The sequence below is a fragment of the Rhea americana genome, unplaced genomic scaffold (genome assembly GCF_003343005.1).
Source record: "Rhea americana isolate MKP2758 unplaced genomic scaffold, rheAme1 scaffold_0, whole genome shotgun sequence".
Taxonomy (NCBI): Eukaryota; Metazoa; Chordata; class Aves; order Rheiformes; family Rheidae; genus Rhea; species Rhea americana.
In genome coordinates this window covers 11,563,292-11,589,894 of record NW_028185037.1, presented here as the reverse complement: position 1 = coordinate 11,589,894, position 26,603 = coordinate 11,563,292, and the positions used below count along the sequence as shown (strand labels likewise).

At 39.5% G+C, this 26,603-nt stretch overlaps 1 protein-coding gene across 1 annotated transcript in view; it reads right to left on the bottom strand.

Moving 5' to 3' along the window:
* Positions 1-26,603, bottom strand: part of COL14A1 (collagen type XIV alpha 1 chain) — a 135,503-nt gene that overhangs the window by 83,711 nt on the left and 25,189 nt on the right. The window contains exons 6-10 of the mRNA XM_085313433.1: positions 6,882-7,037; positions 6,017-6,136; positions 2,694-2,858; positions 2,125-2,286; positions 585-736 (exon numbers count right to left, since the gene is read on the bottom strand). Of these exons, the coding sequence (XP_085169559.1) occupies positions 585-736; positions 2,125-2,286; positions 2,694-2,858; positions 6,017-6,136; positions 6,882-7,037 (755 nt within the window). The remainder of the gene's footprint in view (positions 1-584; positions 737-2,124; positions 2,287-2,693; positions 2,859-6,016; positions 6,137-6,881; positions 7,038-26,603) is intronic.

The following is a 26,603-nucleotide window of genomic DNA, read 5'->3' as shown; positions in this document are numbered from 1 at the left end:
ACTGTGAGTGTACAGGCCACTCATTTGAGGGTTAGACTAGATCTCCAGAGGTCCCTTCCAACCTTATCAATTCTATGATTCTACATATACAGTACAACATATGGATATGAATGCATATGCATGCTAAATACAATGTTTCTGGTGTAACAGGCACATTCTGGTATAAATAAAAACACATTCTTAGCTAAATCCTTTTGCTCCTTTGTCTTTCCATCCATTTCTGTAAGTTGTCAGCTGAAGCCAAAAGCTTGTTCTACTGCATTCTTTTTGCTCCCATCTCCAAAGTACCTAAAATTTCTATGCAAATAWATCTCTCTTTCTAAATTTGCAATGATCATTTGTAGCCAACCCAAATATATCAAATATATTTTTTCTTTTTATGAACTCTTTTTTGACAGAAAAAGCAGGCTGGYCATTGCCTAACTTTGATCTCCGTCCAATGTGACCATATCTCCCTCTTGTAGTGGACTTCAGAGACAAATCTCATGGAATTTCAGAGCTGATTTAAATAAGTCAGCATATTTGCTGTCTGGTTAGTTACTGCTACTGTATTAAAAATTCTGAGAAACTTTCCCTCCTATTACCTCTTCTGGTTGTCCTCCTCGAGTGGGATAGTACACAAGTCTGTATTTTTCCACGCTGCCTGGTGCATGGGTCCAGCTAACGCGGAATCCTCTAGCTGTTACCTCAGATGTGACCAGATCTGTAGGAGCCCCAAGTGAAGCCTCAATTGTTCCTAGGTTAGAGACAACACAAGCATTTTAGTCCCCTCTGCAAAATAATTATTTGGCTTCTTGTAATTGCAGAAGTTCTAAAGATCTCTCCTYATTAGAAATTCAAGTAATTGGCTACTGTACCTCTACTTATGTACCYTTCAACAGAAACAAAGAACTAATAACAATTAATACTACATCTCATTGAGATTAAACCTTCCTGATCTGGGTGGAAACCTTTATATGAAGATAAAAAAATCTTCCTTTCCTTCCTCTCTTCACTCTTTCTTTTCTTCCCCTCAGGTTGCCCTTTTTCCAAACATGAAAGACATCTAAGACTATAACCAGCTGTGAACCTATCTCCTATGCTCCTTTATAGGTCTGAAATGGATATGCTGCTTTCCAGCAGACTGAAGAGATACAGGGAACAGTCATCTTCTCTTGTAGCCATTCCTTTCCACAACGATAATTCGTCTCTTTGCTGTTTTTCCATTCTCTTCCTCTCTCAATTTACTGCTTCCTCCTCCCACAAGAAATAGCTAAYATTCTCTATTATTTCCTCCAGTTTCCAGGTGAATAAAAGAGGAAAAAATAAGTTAACCTTACTAATACTCACTTTGTTGTTGCACAAGTAGAATTATGCATGAAAGTCAAATTTCTTTACTGATACTTCTCACAAGCTTATTGAAAAAAATCACATCGTATTTCTGTAATATAATAGAGTCACCAAACAAGCAATGGGAGCAAATTCCACTAGAACGTTTCAGAAAGAATTTCCTTGAGTAGGACTGTTTCTCTGACAAATTGCAACTYTCTTTTCATCGCTAGTTTTTAGGTTCAGAAAAGCAAAAAATATTGTCGTCAGAGAAGATTTTTTTTATACAGCAACAATTTTCTCTGTAACCTCTTTTTATGCTCTGTGACACACAATATTTTAAAGAAATATTAAACAAGAAAGAGAAAAACCTCCAACATCAAGAAGGCACAAAGCAATTTAAAAGTTGAACATTTTGAAAATTTAAGAGACAAAAAAAATAAGTTAGGAAATGGAAAACACAGCATAACTATAAGAATTTCATACGTAGCTGCTAACATAATTCATTCCCAAATCTGAGTATTAGAAATTGTTTTTTCTTTACCCACCTCTTGCAAATAGATACTGCAGAATGAATGCATTTTGGGGGTATTTTTGTACTATCAAATACCATAGTATTTGACACCAAGAGAGCWAAAGATCAAAGACAGCAAACAAGGATAAGACATACACCAGAAAGGTAACTTCCCTGACAATGTACTTTCCTGATAGCAAAATAAAATACAGAATGAGTGAAGTGCTAGAAGCCAGCTTAGAACTGCAGGTATTCAAAATGTTATAACATTATACTAAATTACATTAAATCTTTCTATTCACCTTTGATTTCCTTTTCCTGCTCCTCTACTCTTGAGCACACAGTTCTGGTAAGACCTTCAACAATGGTATGCATGAAGTTGAAGTCAGCAACATTGTAGACGTGTGTGCTGTCAGGCTCAGAAGCAATCTCTTTCAGTTCATTGATATCTGCATTCTTTACACCTTTCATTGGAAAGGAAAAGAAAGAAAACATTAGCAACAAAAAAAAAATTATTTTGCTCACACACGGACTGATTAAAATGACTAAAATCCAATTCTTTCTATTGATTTTAATGTACTTCAGATAGCTCTGTAGTTAATATGTTAGTTCATAATGTTAATTTCTAATTTCCAATTTTACAAGCACAACTGGTATTTTTTTCAGTTGTCTCTTGATACAGGTACAAATACTGCTAAATACCAGTTATAATAATAATAATAAATCAAGGAATATTTTAAAGAAGATACAAGTTAATGACAATACTTACTGGATATACACGTAACAGAACACTTACTGAAATAGGAGGTAAAAAAGATAAATACACCAGATTGTAATGAGACACAATAGATGGAGATAGCAGAATACACACCAATAGCAAACAGTTCAATGCCAGCATCCCGTAGGTTTTTAGCAGGAGGGATAACATCATCTTGGGATTTCCCATCGGTGATCAATATGCCAATTTTTGATACTCCAGGCCTTGCACCTGCTTCAGGCTTAAAGCTGTTTTCCAAAATGTAAGTTAAGGCAAGACCTAAGAAAAATATTTTATAAGGCTTTAAAATAAGCAGTGTTGGTTAATTTTGCTGATTTCATAGCATTTATCAAACCCTGAGAAATCTCTTACTGAAGAACAGTACAAAAGAAGAATTTCTTTAATGAAAAATAAAATTCCAACTAGCAACCTGAACTACAGAAAAGCTTACATTCATCTTTAGAAGCCTTTTGATCAAGCAGTGTATTTTAAATGGGTAATAGAAACTTATTAAACCTAAATTGTTCATTGATATTCCTATGAACTCATCTTCTTTTCTATATTACCTTACAAAGACAGTAAGAATAGGAAGTCTACTCTCCTACTCTGCTTATATGAAATGTGGTATAGAGAACATAATAAATCCCCATGCCACATACTGTTTTACTTTAAATGTTTCTTTGTTTATTTGACCACTTTCAAGACGAACGAAAGTTTACATTAACCTTAGGGAGACGCTGATGTTAGTAACTGATTGCTAATTATTGGAARGGACAGAAGAGAAGAATGAGTGACCAGGGCTAACTCAGACACCACAATACAATTCTATCCGAAAACTCTTAAGCCTCCTACAGCAAAGGTTCCTAACTCATCTTCTTTTAACATTCGCATGAGATAATCATGATGATTTTCTACTTGCTACCTCGAATTTGTCTCATTCCTAGAAACATTGCATATTCTTTCTGTCCTCTATCCTGTCTTAGCCACYCCCTCCAGGAAAATAAAATATGTTATAGAAGAAAAGAAGAATCTTTTCTCCTCCCTCAACTTCCTCCCTTTAAACTGGCAACAACTCGCTTCAAGCCATGCCTGGGTTTTCAGAATCATCACAGAATCATAGAATCAGTAAGGTTGGAAGGGACCTCTGGAGATCATCTACTCCAACCTCCCTGCTCATCAGGGTCTCCTAGAGCATGTTAGGCAGGGTTGCATCCAGGTGGGCCTTGAAGATCTCCAGAGAAGGAGACTCCACAACCTCTCTGGGCAACCTGTGCCAGGGCTACGTCACTCTCACAGGGAAGAAATTCCCCCTCACGSTCAGGTGGAACTTCCTGTGCTTCAGTTTCTGCCCATTGCCTCTTGTCCTCTCACACGGGACAACTGAAAAGAGTTTGTCCCTGTCCCCTTGACACCCTCCCTTCAGGTCCTTATACACATTGATAAGATCCCCCCTCAGTCTTCTCTTCCCCAGGCTSAAGAGGCCCAGCTCTCGCAGCCGTTCCTCATAGGGCAGGTGCTCCAGCCTTCTGATCATCTTCGTAGCCCTGTGCTGGACTCTCTCCGGTAGCTCCATGCCTCTCTTGTCCTGGGGAGCCCAGAACTGAACGCAGCACTCGAGATGCGGCCTCCCCAGGGCTGAGGAGAGGGGCAGGATCACACTCTTCCCAATGCACCCCAGCAGACCATTTGGCTTTCTTGGCCACAAGGGCACATTGCTGGCTCATGGTCAATTTGTCATCCACCAGCACTCCCAGGTCCTTCTCTGCAGAGATGCTCTCCAGAAGGTCAGCCCCCAGCTTGTACTCRTGCCGAGGGTTATTTTTCCCTAGGTGCAGSACTCTGCACTTGCYCTTGTTGAACYTCAKGAGGTTYCTCTMCRCCCARCTSTCCAGCCTGTCCAGGTCTCTCTGAAYRRCAGCACAGCCCYCAGGTGTRTCAGCCACTCCTCCCAGCTTGATGTCATCAGCAAACYTGCTGAGGAGGCACTCCATCCCCTCATCCAGGTCACTGGTGAAAAAGTTGAACAGGATGGGACCCAGTTCTGAGCCCTGGGGGAYGCCACTAGCCACAGGCCTCCAACTAGACTCCACGCCACTGATGACAACCCTCTGAGCTCTGCCTTTCAGCCACTTCTCAATCCACCTCACTGTCCACTCATCTAACCCACACTTCCTCAGCTTCTGTAGGAGGATGTTATGGGAGACAATGTCAAAAGCCTTGCTGAAGTCAAGTGACACTGCTCTTCCCTCATCTACCCAGCCAGTCACTCCATCATAGAAGGCTCTCAGGTTGGTTAAGCAGGATTTCCCCTTGGTGAATCCATGCTGGCTACTCCTGATCACCTTCTTTTCCTCGACATGTCTGGAGAGGACATCCAGAATGAGCTGTTCCACCACCTTTCCAGGGATGGAGGTGAGGCTGACCGGCCTGTAGTTGCCTGGGTCCTCCTCCTTGCCTTTTTTGAAGACTGGAGTGACACTGGCTTTCTTCCAGTCCTCAGGCACCTCTCCAGTTCTCCAGCACCTTTCAAAGATTTGAGAGAGAGCAGCCTGGCAACAACATCCGCCAGCTCCCTCAGTACCCGTGGGTGCATCCCATCTGGGCCCATRGATTTGTGGAYGTCTAGCCTKCCCAGRAGGTCTCTAATCCCATCCTCCTCAACCAAAGGAAAGTCTTCACCTCTCCAGACTTTCTCCCTCACATCCAGGCTCTGGGATTCCTGGGGGCTGCCCTTAGCAGTGAAGACTGAAGCCAAGGAGGCATTCAGTAATTCTGCCTTCTCTGTATCGCTGTATCATAGAATCGGTAAGGTTGGAAGGAACTTCAAGTGATCATCTAGTCCAACCCCGCTGCTCAGGCAGGGTAATCTGGAGCATGTCAGTCAGGGTCTATCATTCTCCTGTAAAGGCAACTAACAYTACTAACTGCTGCTCTGATGGTACTGGAGTTGTACTCTGGAGCTGTACCTTTTCCACACTGACAAGCAATCTCCAATTATCTATCACTGAGTGTCATCTGGGGCTTCAATACTATAACTACCAAAAGGTTAACAGAAGTCTAAAAGCCTCGGATGATCATTACCGTTGCCTGTTGTTACTTATTAAAACAGCATTTTTTCCTTCTCCAGAATAAAACTTTGTGTAAGAACAGTATGAATTGATTTTACATTCTTTTTACAACAGGTAAAAGGTTTTACTTCAAGCACAGAAAGTTCACRTACATTTGCTTCAAGAGACCTCATCTTGACTGGAAGATTCCCAAGTGAAGCCAAAGGAATAATCACTTTAGGGAGACTTCAGAGACATCGAACAAAGCCATTAGATAACTGCAAAAACTAAACATCATTTTCACCTTCCATAATAAACACTAACACTTCTTAGTTTGTGCAGCAGAACACAAGTTTTAATAAAAAGTTAAAGCCAAAACACACATTGTACCTGTTAACGTATTCCCTCCCTTATAGGGTAGATTACGGACTGCATCCAAAACAGCATCTTTTGTGTCGTAGGCATTCAAATGCCATTCAATTCGGGGATCACCACTGTACTGTGCAAGACCTAAAGAACCATAAATTAAGGTACTGCATTAGATAATAAACATATTTTTTCAGATATCTACATTTTATGAATTAGGTGACCAAAATGTGCTACCATAACCAGAAAACTGCATTAGTTGACTCCAAAAACCTATTATTTCCAAAGCCATTTGTTCATGGCAAATTCTCCATTTATTTTCAAAGCCTGCCCCTTTTAGCATGACAAATGCTAAAGAAATTAAATGAGAAGGACCACACCACCTCTCAGTAAGAGAGTAAGACTTCAGTAAAACTCCAAGAAATCATTCAGTGAAAAAGAACGATTTTACTTAATGTGATTTTGAACAGACTGAAGTGCAAGTAGCAGAAATGAAATATAACATTTAAGGCTGTTTAAATCATGAGAAAGCTATCCATTGCCCCTTTTTTCTCTTCAAAATTAAACTTTCAAGATTTGATATAACTGTAGCTGAAGTTAGTAAGAGTATTTCCACTGTTTTTCACTGCCATTGCCTTAGAGTTTAACTAAGCTGAATATTGCAATATATTGTGAGGAATATCTTCACTTTCACTACAAACATTCCAGCAGTATTGCCCCCATTGATAGAAGTGGGAGTTGCAGGTGTACACTACATTTCTGATGCAAAAAAACAAGGATTAATCTTGCACTGAGAAGCATCATTAAGCTATTAACTATCCTGAAAAATCATGACATTTTTATATTGTTACAGCCCTGAAACATTAAGAAAAAACTTCTGATACTTTACCTACTCTTGTTTTCTCAGATCCTACATTGAAAGCAGAAACCAAATTTTCCAGGAACAGTCGAACAAGTCTGAAGTTGAATCTGCCAATACTCCAGGAGCCATCTACCAGGATCACAATATCTGCGATAGCTGGAGTTTTACAGGTAAACAGACTCCCTGTAAATCATGAAAATGAAAAGAATTGATTCCACAATAAAATTATAACTAAATAAATTTATACCTTCCTTCCTCCACTATGCTTAATGGTTAAAGCTTTTTTTCCAGGTGCAAAGTGAAAAATAAGCAAAATCACTGAATGCATTTGTCCTAAAGACAGTAATAAAATAATTTGGTCATTATCTACTTCAATTCTTTTATTAAGCTGTTCAGACTTAATTCAGGGACACCCATGAGAAACAAATGCTTCTTCTAAAAATACAGACTTTCAGAAATAAGAAGTTAACTGTAATATAACGCCACCAAACCAGCAGTTCATTTTCATTCCCAGGAATACATATACAGGACACAGGGATTCATGACACTTAGCTTTAGGTGTAGACAATGTAGATATACACACCTAAGAGAGATATCTAGAATCCTTTTAGAGTCAAAAACAGGTATTTCTGCAGTTTATCTAGTCTCCTTTTACAGTCAACTGAGAAAAGAACAGGCATTTCTGCAGTTCATCTCAGCCTTAAAGCAAATGAGAGGAACTCTTTAGAAATACCTATTTAGCTGCCATTGCAGGCACTTAGAAGAAGTGAATCCCATTCTGGGAGTCTAAGAGTAAAACAGAAGGTTGATTGAACAGGCCGTATTAAATCTAAGCAACATATACTCAATACTGGAAGGGTAAAATATAAAGGCCTCAGAATTAGCATTCAGAATTTCTATTCTAACACCTACAGATGTTTACACAAAAATAAAACGGCAACAGAAAACAACTGATCAGAATCAGCAGAGACACATATTAATCATCTCTCAGGTTTAGCTGATCAATGGAGAAAACAGAGAAAATGGGGTAAGGTTTAGAGTTAAAATGCAAGGTAAGCCAACAAGAAGATTTTTAGGGAAACAGATTTTTACGAAATTGAGAAACACATGCAAAAGTGCTATTTTCAATTAGGTAAAAAGATGGGGGGAAAGTGAGAGAAAGGTTTATGATGGAAGAGCAGAAAGACAGGTTTCTGTAACTTCTGAGAGAACTGTCCCAACACACAGAAATGGCTGCAAAACTGTTAAAATAAGGTTGCTGAAATAGTGGATTCAGATTTTAGGGAGAAAAAATGAATGAATGGTGCCATGCAGGGGTAACTGTGAGCTTATGTTTGAGACATAAATGCTTGCAACTGATTACAGAATGAGGATGGAAGGAGAAAAGCCAGAGTAAAGCATGTCAGTAGAAAAGGTATCATGCATCAGAAACCATTAAGGGATGAAAAACATGTTACTGAACACAGAAAAAAAYGTAAATAAGTGAAGTAAGCTGCAGACTGATAAACAGTAAACTTCTATCACTGGTTTCTTCGGGATCCACTAGACAAATTAGTTCAGAGAGGCTACTCACACGTAAGGTGGTACTAATAAGAATCAACAATTGCGTACAGAAGTGTTAGATATAAACTGATCCCGGCACAGCTGTTCATCAGAGAGTAATTTAGTGACAGAGCATCAGAAAGGTGCTAATATTTGTTCACARGTACCTCTCCAAATTCAGACGGGGAATAAAACACATGGTTAGTAACTTAAAACATCAGTATCATATTATTAATGATAATTTTATCAATAAAAACAAAATGACAATCTCACAGATAAAAACAATCTGATGTGCAGAAGGACTTTAAAATTTGTTAACACTTAAAGTTAGATTCTTGTTGCAGTGTAAATCTACTGAACACAAAACTCAATCCATAAAGTTACAGTTAATGTCTTAAATGTGCACTAAAAATGTCTTTTAAAAAGCAGAGAACATTTCCTACGTGCAGTTAGCAGTGTAGAGTGAGTTCTAAACACAAGACAAAAATTCCACTTACGAAGATGCCAAAACAAATATTTTATTTTAGATTTTACAGTACAAGACAAAGCTATTTGAATTGGCAACGCATTTTAATGTATAAACACTGGGGAACATTTAGTAAGCATCAGAAAAATAATCACAAATTGGAAGRTAAATCTAAAAGAGGTCCAAATTCTTCTATTACTGAAGTCAACAGGAAAACTTCCATTGATTTCAGTGGGACTGGAATCTGCTTTTTGTGATTTAATGGGAACTTACTGGTCATGGCAAAATTTGCACTTTAAATATATTTGCCAAATAACCTTCCTGTTAATCAGCCTGCGTTATGTGTAGTATTTGCTTTCCATTAACACGAAGTTCAATTATGCCATTCTTACACTGGCCATGATTAGATTCTTTAATTTCAAGAGAACTATTGGCAAAGCAAAATGTTACTCAACGCCAGTAAGAACGATAGACCAAGTCCCCTGATTCACATCCAAGCAGCTGCATTGCAGCACAGATGTACCTTTTCAATATGACTTCACGGTGTAATTATATAGTCCAATGAGCATAACAGGATCTGTGTGGCTGAATTTCCCTTCACTATTTCTAAAAACTTATGCTTACTATGAAACCTGCTWGGTACATAAGTCTTAGTCCTTTCATATCAAGGAGTTTGGCTTATTTAATCCTGTGGTTATCACTTTGTGCAGTAATTCTTTTATTGGGTTAAGTAAATTCATTTAGTGCAGCAAAATCCAGAGAGTAAAGAAAACAATAACCGTATTCCTTTCAGTATTTTATTTCCATATCATCAGATCAGTGCAAATAGTATCATGCAACTCTTTTTGTTAAAATAGCATGTGTTATTTGATCCAAGACTGTACTGCAATGCCATAGAATGTGAAAATATGATTCGCTCTTCGTTGATAGCAGACACTTGTTGAATCTTTTCTGCATAAAACATTTAGGTTTTGTTACTTCTGCACACCCACTATTTGCTTATGCTTTCTCCTTGTTGTACTTAATAGAATTGTAGAAAGTTCCCTAAAATGGAATAAACAATAGTGAGATATTTAATAGAATAACATGCTGTACAGAAGACGTTAAAATCACCGTATCATCCTAGTTTATAAAGATATTACAGAAGACACAGTGTGTTGCAATTAATTTACTCACCCAATGAGATTAGCCAGTTTCCATCACCAGTTCTAGCAAATGGATTGTTCAATAAGCTTTTCATACAACCATACATGCTCCTGGATTCCTATATTGTTTGAGGGTAACTTTGAACTTCTAAAATACCTGAACATAACTTTAAAATGCAATTTGCTCAAAAAACATTTCTTAAAGCTAGGTGACAGCATATAATGCCATGAAAAAGGCTTCCAAACTCAGCGTTTTASCCCACTACAAATACTGAAAACAGATTATCACAGAATCACAAAAGGAGGTTGGAAGGGATCTCTGGAGATCATCTAGACCAACCCCTCTTCACAAGCTGGGTCACCTAGAGCACATTGCACAAGATCACGTCCCAGTGGGTTTTGAATTGTGCCTATTTCCCTGTTACTCAATGATCAAAAAAAAGTAGCGAGAGGAAAGGTGCTACTTTCATCTGAAGTACACAACACTCACCTATTTCAACAGCAGGACAGTAGCATGCTGACCTGATGTCTAATTTGGTATAGCATTTCCTAATCTTACATAGATAATGTAATTGTACTTCTACTTTAAATGAGGCATTTCACAACAAACATTAACAAATCCTGCAACTTTTGAAGAAAATGATAGAACTACAGACCAAAGTCAAAAGAAGAGCTTATATATTTTATACAAGGAACTTTCTTCAGTGCATCAACCTACAATGGACAGAGTGTCTGATGGGGAGAAAAGAAGAAATCTGCAAACTTTCTGTAACAAATTTACAATCTTCCTAAAGCTGCTTGTCACCTAACGGTAACCCTCACTCTGTCAGGAAGACAAATGAGTAGCAACAAGGTTGGTCTGCTCATTTCCCTCCTGTCACAAACAAGGAGAAGGGCTTTATTAGGCTCAGCATTTCACTTCCAAAAGACACCAGAGTACAACTACAAGGCTACCAACAATATATTAGCACAAGGTATTTGTACAAAAATTGCTTCAGCACTGCCAATAATCATATCATCATCAGAAGACAAGAATTTCAAGTCTTTTGTTTTGGGAAAGTCTTTCAAAAAAATAAAAATAAATAAATACTATTGCAGGAATTTTACATCTATTAAATGAAGTTTCCTGCCTTTGATCCTTCAAGGCTCCAGACGTTAAAAATGAGTCCTTTGCCTGAAATTCCAATGTACAAGTGTTATTGCAATATCATGACCCATATTAGACTTTGGCTGGGAAAGAAGCCAGTGATGGCAATGCTGAAAGAAAGGTCCAGCTAGAGCCTTCTGCAACAAAAGGAGAGTTACCAGAGCCTGCAAAATGTGGCCCCTGTGACCTCCTATCTCAGGAACTAAAGTGCAGTGTTAGGACTAAGAGAAGTTACAGTAGAGGCTCTGGCAGTAGYGAGAATGCATCGATCAAAGCAAGATCTGTAGGCTTCTGTAAACACTTATTACCTKTCTGAAGCTTGATGTTTAACCCGTTATTATTCCTTCTTTCTCATATGCACACTGAGCAGGTAAGTGATATTAAAAAAAGAAATTGGACAAAACCCACAAATGTTACTTAGAGACAAATAGAAAAGCTATGATTTTTAGACTAGAGTAGTGGCTCTTGACTCTCGGAGTTAATATTATCATTCTTTGAAGGTTTTTTGAAAGGCAAGGGGGAGAAGCACCAAATACAGGCGCTATCACATGAGAGGACTCTATGCCTTAGAAGGTGTAGTCCAATTTGCATGCAGTTATGATACATTTTGCAGAAATACATCTGATATTTTACCTTCCTTTGGTATGAGACTCTGCTCTCATTTTTAAGAGCCAAAACACACACTTCTGCTAGGAGAAGTTAAAGCTGTAATTCTCTCTGAGTCTGCGATAGGTCGTTTCCTTTCTTATTCTCTGCCACAGTGGAAAAGTCAAATAATATATGGGGAAGGAGAGGAAGAAAGTTCAAGTAGAGGTCTGTAATGATACAGTATGAATGGAAGACTCCTCCATGGGATAGTAAAATACAAGAAGCAAGAAGCTTGAGGAGAGAAGCAAGTGAAAAATACCCTGTGAATAAAGCACGAATTACAGAGAAGAGTCAGTCCTCCAGTGGTTGACAGCGTCATGGCTGAGCAGAAGCCCCACTAAGGACAAGGGCAATACAATTCTAAATTAGCAAAATGATATTCCTTTTAAAAAGAGGTTAACAAAATAGAAGGACGTGAGGCAGTGTTCAACTTCAAAATTCAGCAACTCACCAGTCTGCTCTTCTGACATTGATATTATTGCACTGTGCTGGTGATATCATCGTTGCACTTAGACCTCAATTTAACACATCCCATATGTCAGGCTATGGACCAGACAAATGCAAAGAACATAACTGTTTTTCTTTGAACTATATCCAAACATAGCCTGAAACTGAAGTACTCAAATGTTGGAACATTATTAGGTTGCAAGAGCAGCCCAATGAGGTTAGGACCTTGTCTCTGCTCCATAGAAAAAATAAAATAAAATAAAGCACTGAGCCTTTTTCCATGCATCTTATTCTGTTCCATAAAATTACCTTAGCCCAATGGGCAGGCCCACAAATTTGCTATTTTGGAGGGTCTGAATATTCAAATTTACTGAATCTGTTACGTCTAATAATGTTTGGAGAATTTCATGTTCATTGGGCTGTTAATGCTGTAGTTCAATACTTGGTTAACAGTATTTTGCTCCTTTCAAAAAGTATGCAGACATAAATAAATATCATTATTCAAAACAGATCTATTGCATTTAAGGTAAGAAAGGTAATTAAATCAGTAGATGATAAAACACATTAATTGTCTATATTTACTGATGATACTTTTCAAGTGTGAGAGGAGGAAGCATGCAGCTATTTTCTTCATACCTTTCTGTACACACTGAATAGTAGCTGTACTTCTGCAGCTAGTAAGCCCTAGCTTACAAAAACATTTAGGATTTTCTTTTACAAACTAACATTGTAATTTACTTGAAAGATAATAAATGTAATGGTTAACTATGAAGCAAACTACTGATGCTTTCCAGCAGAACATTACTGATTGACAGCACTGAATTACTTTATGTCTGCAGCAGCTTCCCAAACAGCTAAGCTCTTTTTTTTTTGCTGAGTACCTAGATAAAAGAARGGTTTAAAAATCTCCCCCTGTATTTAAACTGAGCATTCAAAACATTTATTTTAACTTGTCTTCCAACAGATAGCATATCCATGTAGAACAAAGTACACCACTGAACTCCTTCCTGAAACTGAAGTTCAACACAGCAAGATATTACATGCATTTAGCCAAATGATTTATACCAAAGATGCTCCACAACCCTTCCATAAAGTACACGAAACTAAGAAACTCTTCTGCAAATTGTAGTAATAATTCTGTGCTTTTCTTTGCTCTCAGTTCTGAATCTGAGTGCATTAATGTTTTAAATGAAACAGCTGTCTCAAAGTTTAAATAATTTTTCAAGGCAGAGAACTTCAGTTTATTAATATGGTTATATTTATTCACTATTTCTGTGAACCATATACTTGATGATTTAAGAGAGTTATTTCTTCCTTTGGCTTAGTGAAATATGAAATTCTAGAGACCATTTTGTCTGCATAATGACGATGCAGTTAATGAGAGGTCTGTAGACAGAATCAGCACTCACAAACCTTGAATAATAATTAAGTTGTACATATAAATCCCTGCAAAGCACGATAAAGAGCTCTGTTTTTATGTGGCAATACATAAGGCATCTGCAGGTGAGCGTTTAACCAAAATATAGCTTTAACATACCAGGTAAGGTAAAAGAAAAGAGCCCAAGAGAACAAGCTGTGTATCTCTGAAAATGATTAATACAGAACTAACTAAAAACTAGTTGAAGCAAAATGCTACCATACTGTTACACCACAGCCCAACTCTATAGATTCAGATAGGTATTGCTTTGTGGTCAGTTCTTCCAGAAAAAAAAATGATAGTGCACTACGGTTACAGTACAGAAGACTCTCTTAAATTTAAGTCTCCATATTACCTTCAAGCATTTCTTCAAAAGATGCTTTCATAATTTAAACAGGGCATATGCATGTATAAAAATATGCATAATATGCAAAATATGATATTTAGAAGCAGCACAAATTTTGGACATCATGACTTCTAACACACCAATTTACAAAAGTCGGAGATGAAATTTTGGCCCATTTGAGAGTAACAATTCACCTTGCGTCTAATCAATCTGAGTGAACACTATTCTGAAAATTCATAGTCTCACAGAATCACAGAATAGTTGAAGTTAGCAAGGATCTCTAGAGATCATCTAACCCAAACCCTCTGCTCAAAGCATAGTCAGCAAGAGCAGGTGGTTCAGGGCTACCTCCACTTGGGTACGTGTATCGCAAAGGATGAAGACTCCACAACCTCTCCATGCAACCTGTTCAACCACCCTTTCAGTTAAAAGTTTTTTTCTTGGATTGAAATGGAATGTCCTGTATTTCAGTCTGTGCCTCTCATCCTGTCGGTGGACACCTCTGAAGAGTCTGGCGGCCTCTTCTTTACTCACTCTATCAGATATTCATACAAGATAAGATATCCCTGAGCCTTCGCTCCTCTTTCATGCTCTCCTCATATGAAAGATGCTCCACTCCCTAAATCATCTTTATGGCCCTTCACTGGACTCACTCCAGTAGCTCCATGTCTCTCTTGTAAGGGGAGCCAAACACTGGACTCAGCACTCCAGATGTGTCTCATCATGGCTGAGCAGACAGGAAGAATCACCTCCTTCGCCTTGCTGGCAACACTCTGCCTAATGCAGCCCAGGAGGCCACTGGCCTTCTATGTTGCAAGGGCACACTGCTGGCTCATAGTCAACTTTGTGTTCACCAGGACTCCCCAGTGACATTTCTGCAAAGCTGCCTGCCAGAGAGTCAATCCCCAGCCTGTATTGATGCATGGAGTTATTCCTTCCCAGATGAACGACTTTGCATTTCCCTTTCTTGAACTTCATAAGCTTCCTCTCTGACCACTTCTCCAGCCTGTCGCAGTCCCTCTGAATGATGGCACAACCACCAGGTTCAGCAATCACTTCTCTGGGTTGTGCACTGTCCATAAATTTATTGAGGGTACACTCATTCCCATCATCCAAGTAATTAATGAAGAGGTTAAACAGTCTTAAACCCAGTATCCGTCCCTGGGGTACACCTATAGTGACTGGCCTCCTGACGGGATTTGTGCAGCTGATCACAACCCTCTGAGCCTGGCAGTTCMGCCAGTTTYGAATCCACCTCACTGCTCAATCTCCAGTTCATACTTCATCAGTTTGTCTATGAGAATGTAATGAGAGACAATGTCAACAGCCTTGCTAAAGTCAAGATAAACAACATTCACTGCCCTCCTTTCTTTCACCAAGCCAGTCATCTCATCACAGATGCCTCTCATGTTGGTTGGGCTTGATTTCCCTACATAAATCCATGATGACTACTCCCAATCACCTTCTTGTCCTTCCTATGTTTGGAAATGTCTTCCAAGATTATTTGCTCCTTCGCTTTCCAGGGATTGAGGCTTTCCCAGATCTCTTCCTTGCTCTTCTTGAAGATAGGAGAGACATTTGCTTTCTTCCATTCCTTCAGGAACCTCTTCTGATCACAACGACCTTTCAGAGATCATTAAGAGTGGTCTTGCAATGACATCAGCCAGCTCTCTCAGCACTTGTGTGCATCCCATCAGGTCCCACATACTTCTGTCTGTCAAGGTTGTTTAAATGTTACCTAAATTGATTCTTCTCTACTGAGGGTTAAGTGTTCCTTGCTCTAAACTTTGCCACTGAGATTCCTCAAGGCCGGTTTTACCGAGCAGAGTAATCTCACCAGATTCAATTCTGGCTTGGGATGGAGTAGTCTTGTTCACAGWATCACAGAATGGTTGAGGTTGGAAAGGACCTTTGGAGATCATCTACTCCAACCCCTCTGCTTGGCAGAGTCTCCTAGAGCTTTCCTAACTCCATTCCCGCATGCACAGACAGTGTCACTATATTCCCACTGGGTGACTTGAGCCTGTTTCTGCCTTTTGTGTGCTTCCTTTTTATGCTTGAGTTTTGTTAGGAGCTCCTTGTTTATCCATGCAGGCCTCTGCCACTTCTGTTGACTTCCTGAGCAACAAGATGATTCTTGAAAAACAGCCAGCTCTTCTGGACTCCTCTTCTCTTCAGGACCGTATCCCATGGGATTCTTCCAAGCAGATCCCTAAAGAAGCCAAAGGCTGTTCTCCTGAAGTCCAGGGTTGTGACCCTGCTATTTGCTTGGTCCACCCTCTTGGGATCCCAGGGTTGCTGCAGCCAATGTTGCCCCCAGTCTTCACATTCTCAAATACTTCATGCTTGTTTGTAAGTGTCAAGGCCAGCAGAGTGCTCTCCTGTTGGCTCTGTATTAACTGTGTTAGGAAGTCAGCATCAACAAACACCAGAAACCTAGGATGGTTCAAGTCATCTGTGAAGACCAGCGCTTGCRAACATGAGGCTTCTAGCTGTGTGAAGGACTTATCTATTTCTTCCCAATCATGCGGTCTGTAACAGATACCCACCACAATGTCATGTTGATATGCTCCAGGTCTCCCCAACTGCATCATACAGAAAAGCAGCATCTGGCAATAGTTCAAGGGCTGGACAAGCCTCAGCAGTCTCCACACAATGTCCCCGATCTGAGCCACTGGCAAGCAGCAAACTTCCCTAGACAGCAGGTCAGGTTGGCAGGTCTGTCCTCTATAAAAAGGAGTCTCCCACTACTACAACTCACAGCTTATTCCTGGTGCTGCTGTATGGCTTGCGCTCAGCCGGATCAATGCTTTGTTGAACAGACCTCTCAGCCCCACATCTGCCACCCAGTCATTGACCTAGACTGTAGTTGTAGATCTGCAGGGGAAGCAGGAGCCTTTTTCCTGGTTCCAAAGGTCACCAGCTTCCAGCCTTCACCATCATGAGAGTCTCCATTTCTCAAACTGACAAGTGCAGATTGCCTGTCCCTCCTTCAGCACAGTGGGGAATTCAGGCTCTTCTATTTGCAGAGTCTTGGAGATCTGGTCAATCTCCATTTTGTCATCTCTGATGCTGCACAGTCTGCTGACCTTCTCCTGGCAGCTTCTTTACTGGGCAACAGACAAAGTAGGTAACTCCTATAGACAATGACATCATCTTCAGCTGCCGAAGCCTCAGCAAGAGGTATCAGGTACTCCCTCAGCCTCAGACTGGGAGGACTAAATCTTCCCTCTGGAGCTCTGTCTGACTTGAGGCTTCTGCTGTTCCCAGCTGCTCCGGTAGCTGCTGGGGAACGTTCCCTGTAGTACATCACCACCACTGCTGAACCCATGTATGCTGTCTTCAGCAGAGTTCCTGGCACTCTYTAGTGTGCCTCTCTGTGTGAACTGCTGTGTAAACTGCTGTATCTGCTGGCTGCCTCTGTTAGCTGTGCTGTTAGAATTTCAAAATATTCTCTAATGCCTCAAGAAAAATAATGTAGGATCTGTAAAACTGACCTGGCATCCTTTGCATAAGATACCATTTTCAGTTAATGGAACAAGCTAATGGAAAACTGTAAGATTAATTCTGCCATCTTTACCCACATCAAGTAGCATATATTAGCAACTACCTTTTCTCTTTGTACTAAATCTTAACAAAAGGGTATTTCATAATGCTTGTCAGGACCTTATTTTATCAGGCACTAGGAATGCAAAGAAGACACGTTTAGTTACTGAACTGATGATTTTCCACCTATTTTCCATATTTCCTCTGGAAATAATACTTGAGCTATGCAAAGCAGAGAGAGGTCTTCTGGTCTAGCTCCTCTGAGCAAGCAGGCTTGAGAACAAAACCTAGATTGCCCAGCAGTCATACTTTCTGAAAGCTAGTAATGGTAACTCTTGCTGCTTTCCCAGGGGCAGCCTAAGGATTTCTAATCTCTACTCTTTTTATTGCAAACTAAACAGTCATCTGATTTTGTGCTTGTTTCTTTGCCAGCGTTCGTGTCTTCAGCTGCCTGGGCACTGCCAAGATAAGATCCATCAAAGTCATGAATAGTTTGAAGAAAAGAAGAAACAAATTAAAAAAAGGAATACCCAGGAAGACTGGAAGAGAGATGTATTGCAATCTTTTTCTTAGTGGGCTAGAAGTATTTCTAAGAAAACAATTCAAGTATCAAACAACCACAGGAGAAAACAAACCAAAAAAAGCAAGGGAGGCTTATAAAGGAATTAGCAAGAAGGCATGATGTAGTCTTAAATTCTCTCTGCACTTGTGTGGAAGAAGGGACAYTTAGAATAAGCAACAGTCCCAGACCATAATTAATTCAAAAAAATTAAGTACAAACACTTTACCGTAACAGCATCTGCTCCCAAATTTCAAATTCTATATTCACTTATCTTACTAAAAAAATGATTCCCAATAGTTTTATAGCTTACCACTCAATGAAGCGAGTCTCAGGCAACACAATTACTATAATTAGTTTCTACAGATTTAATTCCTGATCTCTTAAAATACGTGCTATTAGGCAAAAGCAAACAGAAAAAGAACAAAAAGTATCTTCCAGTGAGGATTTGTTTATGTGATTGTTTGCTTATGTCTCCCTCGGTAATCAAAAGAAGAAGCCCAAGAGTCTGCGCTGCTGCATTATGTTTAAGTCCTGCTCAGCGGGGTAAGCAGCAATAAGCACCCCACTTAACAGACATCCTTTCCCAGCTGAGCACACAAGCTCCTTTTGATTTTCTTTTCCTCTAGTTCACTGCCTCTCAAATTCCTCTCATCCACTCAAGTAACTTTTCTCTACAATAAGCAAATACCTAAATAGTCATATAACATATTTCTCCACACAGGCACATTAAATTGATTTCTTCAAATTTGTAACATTTCTTTCTGTCCACGAYTGGAGTCTCTTCCATTCCTTTACTATTTCTTTGATCTTGCACTTACAGTACAATCTAGCCAGACAACTAAACAACGCATACAAGCCAGTCAGTTAAGTGATACCATATCATACATGCGAGGCAGTTAAGGAAATTTTTAATACCAATAGCAGAACTAATATTAAGCCTCAAACTACTTCATTGGATATGTTTAATGGTATTTATAGCTATTTCTTTTTATGGTGTTTTGAAGYCTTTAAAAGAAAATGATCAGCTTATCTCCAAACTTATTTGCATTTTTAAAAAGTAAAACCAAAAAACTAATACAGTATCTTATTCTACAGACTTTAATACAAGATTTTTTGTTAAAAAATCATTTGACAGTAACTGAGAATTTTATATCTTCAATTTGTATTTATATAGGAAAACTATTAATCTGATTCTGAGGAATGGGTGCAGTTGCCTTAAGTTTCACACAAGATGTAATCTATGTAGGACTCCAGTTACTATATTGCATGGGATATTTTTGAAAACATCTGCCAGAAGCAAAGGTAAATTTTAAATCTGAAAGTGGGAATTTAAAACGTAAACTGAAGAAAAGAGAATTATTTTAATTAAATCAGCTGAGTTACAGGCTGCTACCCAAAGTATGCAACTGTTACAGGTGCTGTCAAAAAAACCCCAGACTATTACAAAGCCTATGCTTAGACATCTGAATTTATTTTCTGTTTGGTCAGTAACTGGGTGGTAGCTTACAACAGCCATAACCAAAATGAAACTGATGGCTTTTAAATAAAATCATGTACTTCAGCACACACACATATACTTGGATCACACCGGTGCCTGAAGAGCAAGGTACAGGCAACCACACAGGAAGCAAAGTTATTTAAATTAGACTATGAAGCTCAGTAGAGGAACTTCATTTTTTTCCAATAAATGACAACTGCTGCATCATAGAGACATGTTCTATTAATTGAGTTTTAGGGTTTCTCTCCCCTCATCTGTTTTCCCTTCCCAGCTTTCAATGACTTCTTTATAGAACTGTAACAGTTGCAAATCTGGCAAAGCACCTGTGATTTTTCTGAGACAAAATATGAGCTTCTGAGGGTCATTTTCTTTTTGAAAGATACAGAACTGCCTCCACCAAAGTAGTACAAATATCTCAGCCTATCTCTGACAGATACATCATCATTGCATGCAACTGATGCTTTGTTACTACTTCTTAAGAGAACAAAGAAACTAAACATTATGAAACTCTCAAGGCAGAAACATCTGCCACAGTTTGACACCACCTGCCTGCCCTCCAGGTATTGAACTAAAATTGGCTGTTGAATCTGAAAGGTCTTGGGGGAAGGGAGAGGAGGAATGAGATATGAGTGGTATTTTACAGGCCACAGCCTATTCAGCCTTTCAGGAGCTACCATCCCTATACTCACAACTTACRGCTTTCTTCCATTCATCATGTTTATTTAAAAGATCACTGCAAGACAAGAAATGTTACCATACATTTTTAGTGCTAGATAAATAAACCAAATTCAAGCAAAGACACTGCTGAAGCTAACATTTACTCCTGAAATAGCAGTCAACACCACTATGCAGACCTAATTCTGCCAACTTTCACGTTTATAAGAAACTTTAATATGCTGAAAAAATGCCACTGTTTTTAACTGCTCAACTCTTGTACGAAGTCAGCCATTGCATGGACAGCACATTGGACATCAGCAGCAGCCCTAAAACACGTAACAGGAAAAATGGCCGATTTCTTGAAGCATTCAGAGAAGAAAGCACAAAAGGGAAATAACACACATAACCAGCCTTAGGGTTCTACAGTCCTTAGAGTCATTACTCAGCTGACGTAACAGCCCCCAAGAGCACTACGGCAGGCTCCAAGGGGTTGGCTAACAAGAGCCTTAAGCTTTATGCTTGAGCTCTGCAGAAGCACTAGCTCCTTTGAGGATTCCAGGAGGGCTGAGTATGAGAATACCATGGCTCCATTCGTGGGGGAGTAATCAGCCAAGACACACACACACACACACCAAACTGCAGATAGATAAGGAAACAGGACTCCCTCAGTATACACAGACAGCCTGGGTCAAGGAGTACAGATCACTAAACAGCTGAGACACCTTTCAGGTGGAAAACATGAGCCAATTAGCCTGGTGAGTACATTCGGTTTCAGCTGCTAAATAGCACCTTTCCTAACCAAAGGAAACACTTCAATTGCAACTCAGGTCACCAAGGGAAGAAGTACTGACAATGAGACAGCTCAGAATCTGAAAGTCCTGCACCAACAGGCCAAGAAAGAACATGAAGACATTCAGGTTACACAGAACAGGTGGAAATGACCCTGAAATTGTCCGTCTCCTCACTACCATCTTCTGTTTAATGTTGATCAACAGTGTTGATCAACAGTTGATCAACACAAGACTCCCCTCCTACGGTGCAAGAAACAGCCTTGAAAAGGAACTTGGACAGCAGAGAGCTCAACAGCAAAAGATTCAACACCTTCTAGGCATTCAAGACAAAGCCATCTCAAGGATCGCAGTCCCAGAGAACATCTACCAAGATGTTTACCTTAATCCCACTGTGTTGGCCAGAGCGTAGGACAATGCAGCCTGTTCATCAAAGTGTTCAAGACAATTGGGATGCAAATCCTTGAGAGATTAATTTGCTGATGAATGCATGATTGTACAATATGATTGTGGCTTTCTTGCAAGAGGGTCTTGGCCTTGCACTTCATTATTCATTAATACTGTAGAGTGTGCTGATGCTGTCTGCTACAACCTCACCAGCATTTCTGGCTGTTCAAGGTTGCCACATGGATATTAAAAACTGCCTGGACTTTTAACATGTTGCTCTGTTTCAAACACTAGGTAGTGTTTTATGTCAAAGAAAATCACCACTCATGAGATGCAAAGATATTTACTTTGCTCATAGTCATAAGCAAGCATATAGCCTTCAAATGGTGGCATTATGACAATTCATGCTGCCACGTGATCAAGAAATGTTCAAGAGTGTCTCAGTATGGCAGCAATGACAGTATTTAAAAAACGAAACATGTCAATGTAGACCATGAATCTGTCTTAAGGCAAGTCTTTTGCTGCCAGAAGAATCTAGCCATGCTCATGTACTGTATGAATTGGATTGATACTCAAGACCAGTGACCTGAAGAGCTGAAATGCAGTCTGAAGAGAATGAAAAATAGTTCATTCAGCTGAGCTTTTATTGATCAGCCATTCAAATATGGAAATAGCAGTTTCCTGCTTCTCTTTGAACAGCTTTCACAAAAAATAGTCAATGCCTGCGGGAAAGCTACTAAGAATATGAAGAACCCAGATAAGAGGGCTGTCAGCTGGCAATGCTTCAGACTTACCATGAATTATACATATTTCCTGTACAGAGATATGAGGATAAGCATCTTATAAATCTAGAGTTATGAATCTAAATAGTCTTGATATTAGGAGCTGGATCATTTCATGACAAAATTGAAACTTATATTTAGGTCTAAGACTGGCCAAGTCTCTTTTTTTACCCTATACCAACCATAAAGCTCGCTTTTTCTGAACTACAGGAGAATCTTTCTTTAGGTATCTGTGCCAACACAGAATCTACTTTTCAACAAAACAAATGCACTCAGAGTTCCCAAAGATGGACAGGGAGGGAGCCTGTGGATAACAGAAAGGCAATCTGTCTAATCTCCAGCCTTTGTCTGTCATGGAACACTGTATGAGGGGTAATGCACAGCCACATCCACTTATATGATGCTAAGGTATTGTTAGATAGAGAAAAAGCAGCAGAGTTAGGACTAGGAGCCAGGACATAAGTGCAGTCCATGGGTAAGAATGGAGAGAGGCCATAATTTCTAATAGTAAGCTTTTTCTTTTCTGACAAAGCAAGAATAGAGTTTATCTGGCATACAGAAGTTGAAAAAGGTATTCAGCAACCTCAGTGTTAATAAAAAATCTCAAAACAAAATTATTTACAGTTTTACAGACATYCAAAACAGGGCAGTTACGAAATAAATACAGAAGACCCATCTTATGCTAAGATCAAATCAAAAAAAAAAATCTTTCTCTCTGTATTCAGCTGACCTAATGAGGATGCTTTCTTCATCTCTCTTCCCTGATTTCACTTAAATCTGTGATTCCTGCTCTCAGGGTCACCCTGCATTATTTAAACAGACTGCTTTCCCATTTCAAGCCTTTATAGCCATTTTTGGGTCTTCAGTTTCATCTACATTCAAACTTCATTTCTCCCTAGAGCATATTTATCTCTTATTCAGACAATTGTGACACTTTTACAACTAAACTAACACCCGTTTATCCCCTTCAGAAATGCAAATCTTGCAAAGTATCATCCCTTGAACTTACTAGCCTGTTCTTCCTCCTTGACTCAAAGAGTAAACACTGCCTTCTCCCATCCCTTCCGTTCTCAAGTGGCCAACACTAACCAATAGTATTAGAAACATAATTCATATAAACATCTAAGAAGTAGAAATAGCCCAGAGTTCAGTCAGCCTGACAGATTTACAATAGTATTTCAATAGATTTGGGGCAAAGTAACTCTCTATCTTTCTTACTCAGAGCCTATTTTCAAAGGACCTTGTAGCCTCAGTGATGATGATGGTGTTACAGAACCTAATGCTGCACACACAGCTGCAACCATATACTCGATGTAGTTTGGAGTCCACAGTGTATCAAGGCAGTAAAGTTTTATACTCAAAGTGACCAAAGAGGTCTGATAATCATCCTGATCCCATATAGCTGACACAGGAATGTAGTCTCCTGTCCCAGCTATTGGGAGTTTATGGCCATAATCTCTCAACTTGCTTTGGCTGGTCTTCTCCAAAGCAGTAACCAAAACAATGGCAAAGGAAAGACTTTAAGGACTCTACCTATCTCAGTACTAGTTCCTATTAGGTTTTTTAGCTACGGGAGGCAGGAAACAGGTATCTGCCAAAAAGTCCTGGCTAGGTCCATAAAAGCATTGTGGTTGAAATAGGAAATCCAACCTGCAAATACTGGTTAAAAGACACAAAGTTATGAGAAGGCTTAGCTATGCCCTGCAGAGATATTCATAGGGTGATCTCCTGGAATAAGCACTGATCATCCACAGCACACTGAAATTGAACAAAAAAAAATCATCCGAGAGTTCCCCTGCAACAGAATTCTCCTGGAAATCTTCCACTAACTAACAAGGAATTCCTACTGTACAAAGCTCTGCACAGTAGCAGACAGGTTTACAGACTAGCCTGGAAAGCTAAGGAGTGACTCATCAAATTCTACCTTCTGAGAAGCAAAGAAACCAACACAGCTTGGATGGGATATCCTACACTCATGTGCCAGAGATGGCAGTGGTATAGCCTGATAAGACTACTWCTTCTCTTCTTTTTAAACAGATGTTCTCATCACCTAGAGTTGAGGAAAGAGAGGACAGTTTATTTTGATGTCAAATCTCCATGCCAGACAGAAGGAAAAATGAAGCCAACTCCTGCATGGCATTAGGAAAAAAAATCACCATCAAAAACACCTCACTTGCTCGTCAGGAATGGGGGCCTGCAGATAGGACTGCTGGGCAGGTACCAAATAGAACCCAGAGCAGGTATCTTTTAACACTGCATGAAGATGGTGCTTTGACTGGTGGTGACTCCACCGACACACCAGACTGGCTACTGGGGGACCAGTGTGAGTTCTGTTGGCAAAACATCTGGTCAGCTGCTGCTTTCAGCAGTGGTAGATGAGATGAGATGCACCACGGATCCTCAACTTGGGCCATGGTTGGGCAAAGTAAAGCTTTAGAAGCGAGCCATAAGCCAAAGTGCTAGAGTCTAAAACCAGATGAGCCTATAAAATTCCTCCTGGGGCTGAATAGCCTCAGAGTAATAAGCAGAGTGTGGTAAGGGGAGCATTTATGATTATAAATGCCTATCAAATCTTTGTGGTGGTCCAAAAGGTTCTCAGAATGCTGCAGCATGGTCCAAGCATTCCACAATCTTCTAAAAGGGGACACTGAGATCTGCRGTTATCCCTCTGAAAGAAGCACAGAAAGCAGATTTTGTTTTTGTTTTTGACATGGCCTTTCAATACCAGCAAATGCTGCAGTAACCACGTAAACATCACACACACATCAGCTACTCACATTCAGGTCAGTCAMAGGAATGCAATCACTGCATGCCACACAGTGTTGAAATGTAATTTTGGAGAACTAAAATCCTCATCAAGACAGTAAGCATAGAACTTAAATGTGAACTGAAAAAAAAAAAAGCAGTCTGAAGCACTGTAACAGGCTACATGGAGCCTATATCATTAGCTGGGGGTATTTAAATGGCAGCAAACAGGCATCCTGCTGCATACCTGAGAAGATGATGCATCCATACACCCTCTACAGACATTGCAGAGATGAAAAGTTCAAGTCTCAGTATGATGTATACATGCCTTTTAGGGAAATGTAGACAGTAGCCTATCTTTTAAACAAATGCATTCAACAGCTCCAAACTTCTTTTTAGTTTGATACACTCTGTTTACTTTTCACATACGCAACACATGAACCCTATTATACGGAAGTACTCCACAACGTTTAAACTGCTTGCTCACATCTCCAAGGTAAGAAACGCATCTGCCTCAACTAAAAACTAATAGCTGTGGTTATGTCTACAGTTGGTAAGGCAGGATAGAGCAGAAAGCTTGGAGCTATCTAGTTGTGAACAGACTAGTATATTCCCTAGGCACAGCGCTGTGTTGGATGATGCAAGTGCACTGCTATCAGTTTTGTAATTTGGTTGCCTCTAGTTCAAGAAACCCTTTAATATTACACTACGCAGTGTAGGAATCACAAAAAAAGACAAGCAGAAACTAATCAAAAATCACTCATCAGCAACTGCTAGTCATGGCATTATCAAAAGTCACAAGATACCTGGTGACCTGCCATTTTTGTGCTTTAACTACCGTCCAGGCTCAGTGTTATTCACAAGTCAAGTAGTTCAGTGTTTGGCTTTTGTATAAATCTGATACAGGTGTAGAAACTATACATTTCTCTGGTAACACCTCTCCTATCACTAGATCATCACCCCGCTGGGACAGGCAAGGAAAAAAAATCTAAAAAAAACATACTTCTCTATATTGCTCTGACTGATGCTGGCCAGACGTTGTATAGAATGGGATAAATATCTTCTTAGGAACAAGAAAGCAAGCTTGAACCTAAACTAGTAATTAGGTATTCACAGAACAGGTTATTCCAGGATGGGAGACTGTATTTTACCTTTAAGTGAAATTCTATTACAGGAATCAAAATGATAAGCATAGATTCTAGGATTAATCCTAGAATCACAAAAAAAGGCAAAAAAACTCACAAAACTTAAGACTCTAGGAAAAGAGCAAAAAGAAGCGAAGATAAAGGGAATAGAAGACTGAGGGAAGACAAGATGTAATCCACATCAAAATCCAAAGACAAGAAACACAGTCCATGAGCAACAGTTTTATTATGCACTGAAGAAATGGAATCTCCTTTCTTCCACCTGCTGTGGTTATTCTGGAATATTCATTTACTGTTATACAATAAACCATACTTCTGCTATGTTGGTTCAGGCACTTAATCCAGTTTCAGAGACAGATGTGTATTGCATTTGTGATAATACTAGCAGACATAAAGTACATTAGGTTATGTGACAAAAAGCTCYTCTCTGCACACACAAAGGAGCAGAGAAGAACACTGGCAAGTGGGGGAACCTGAATAA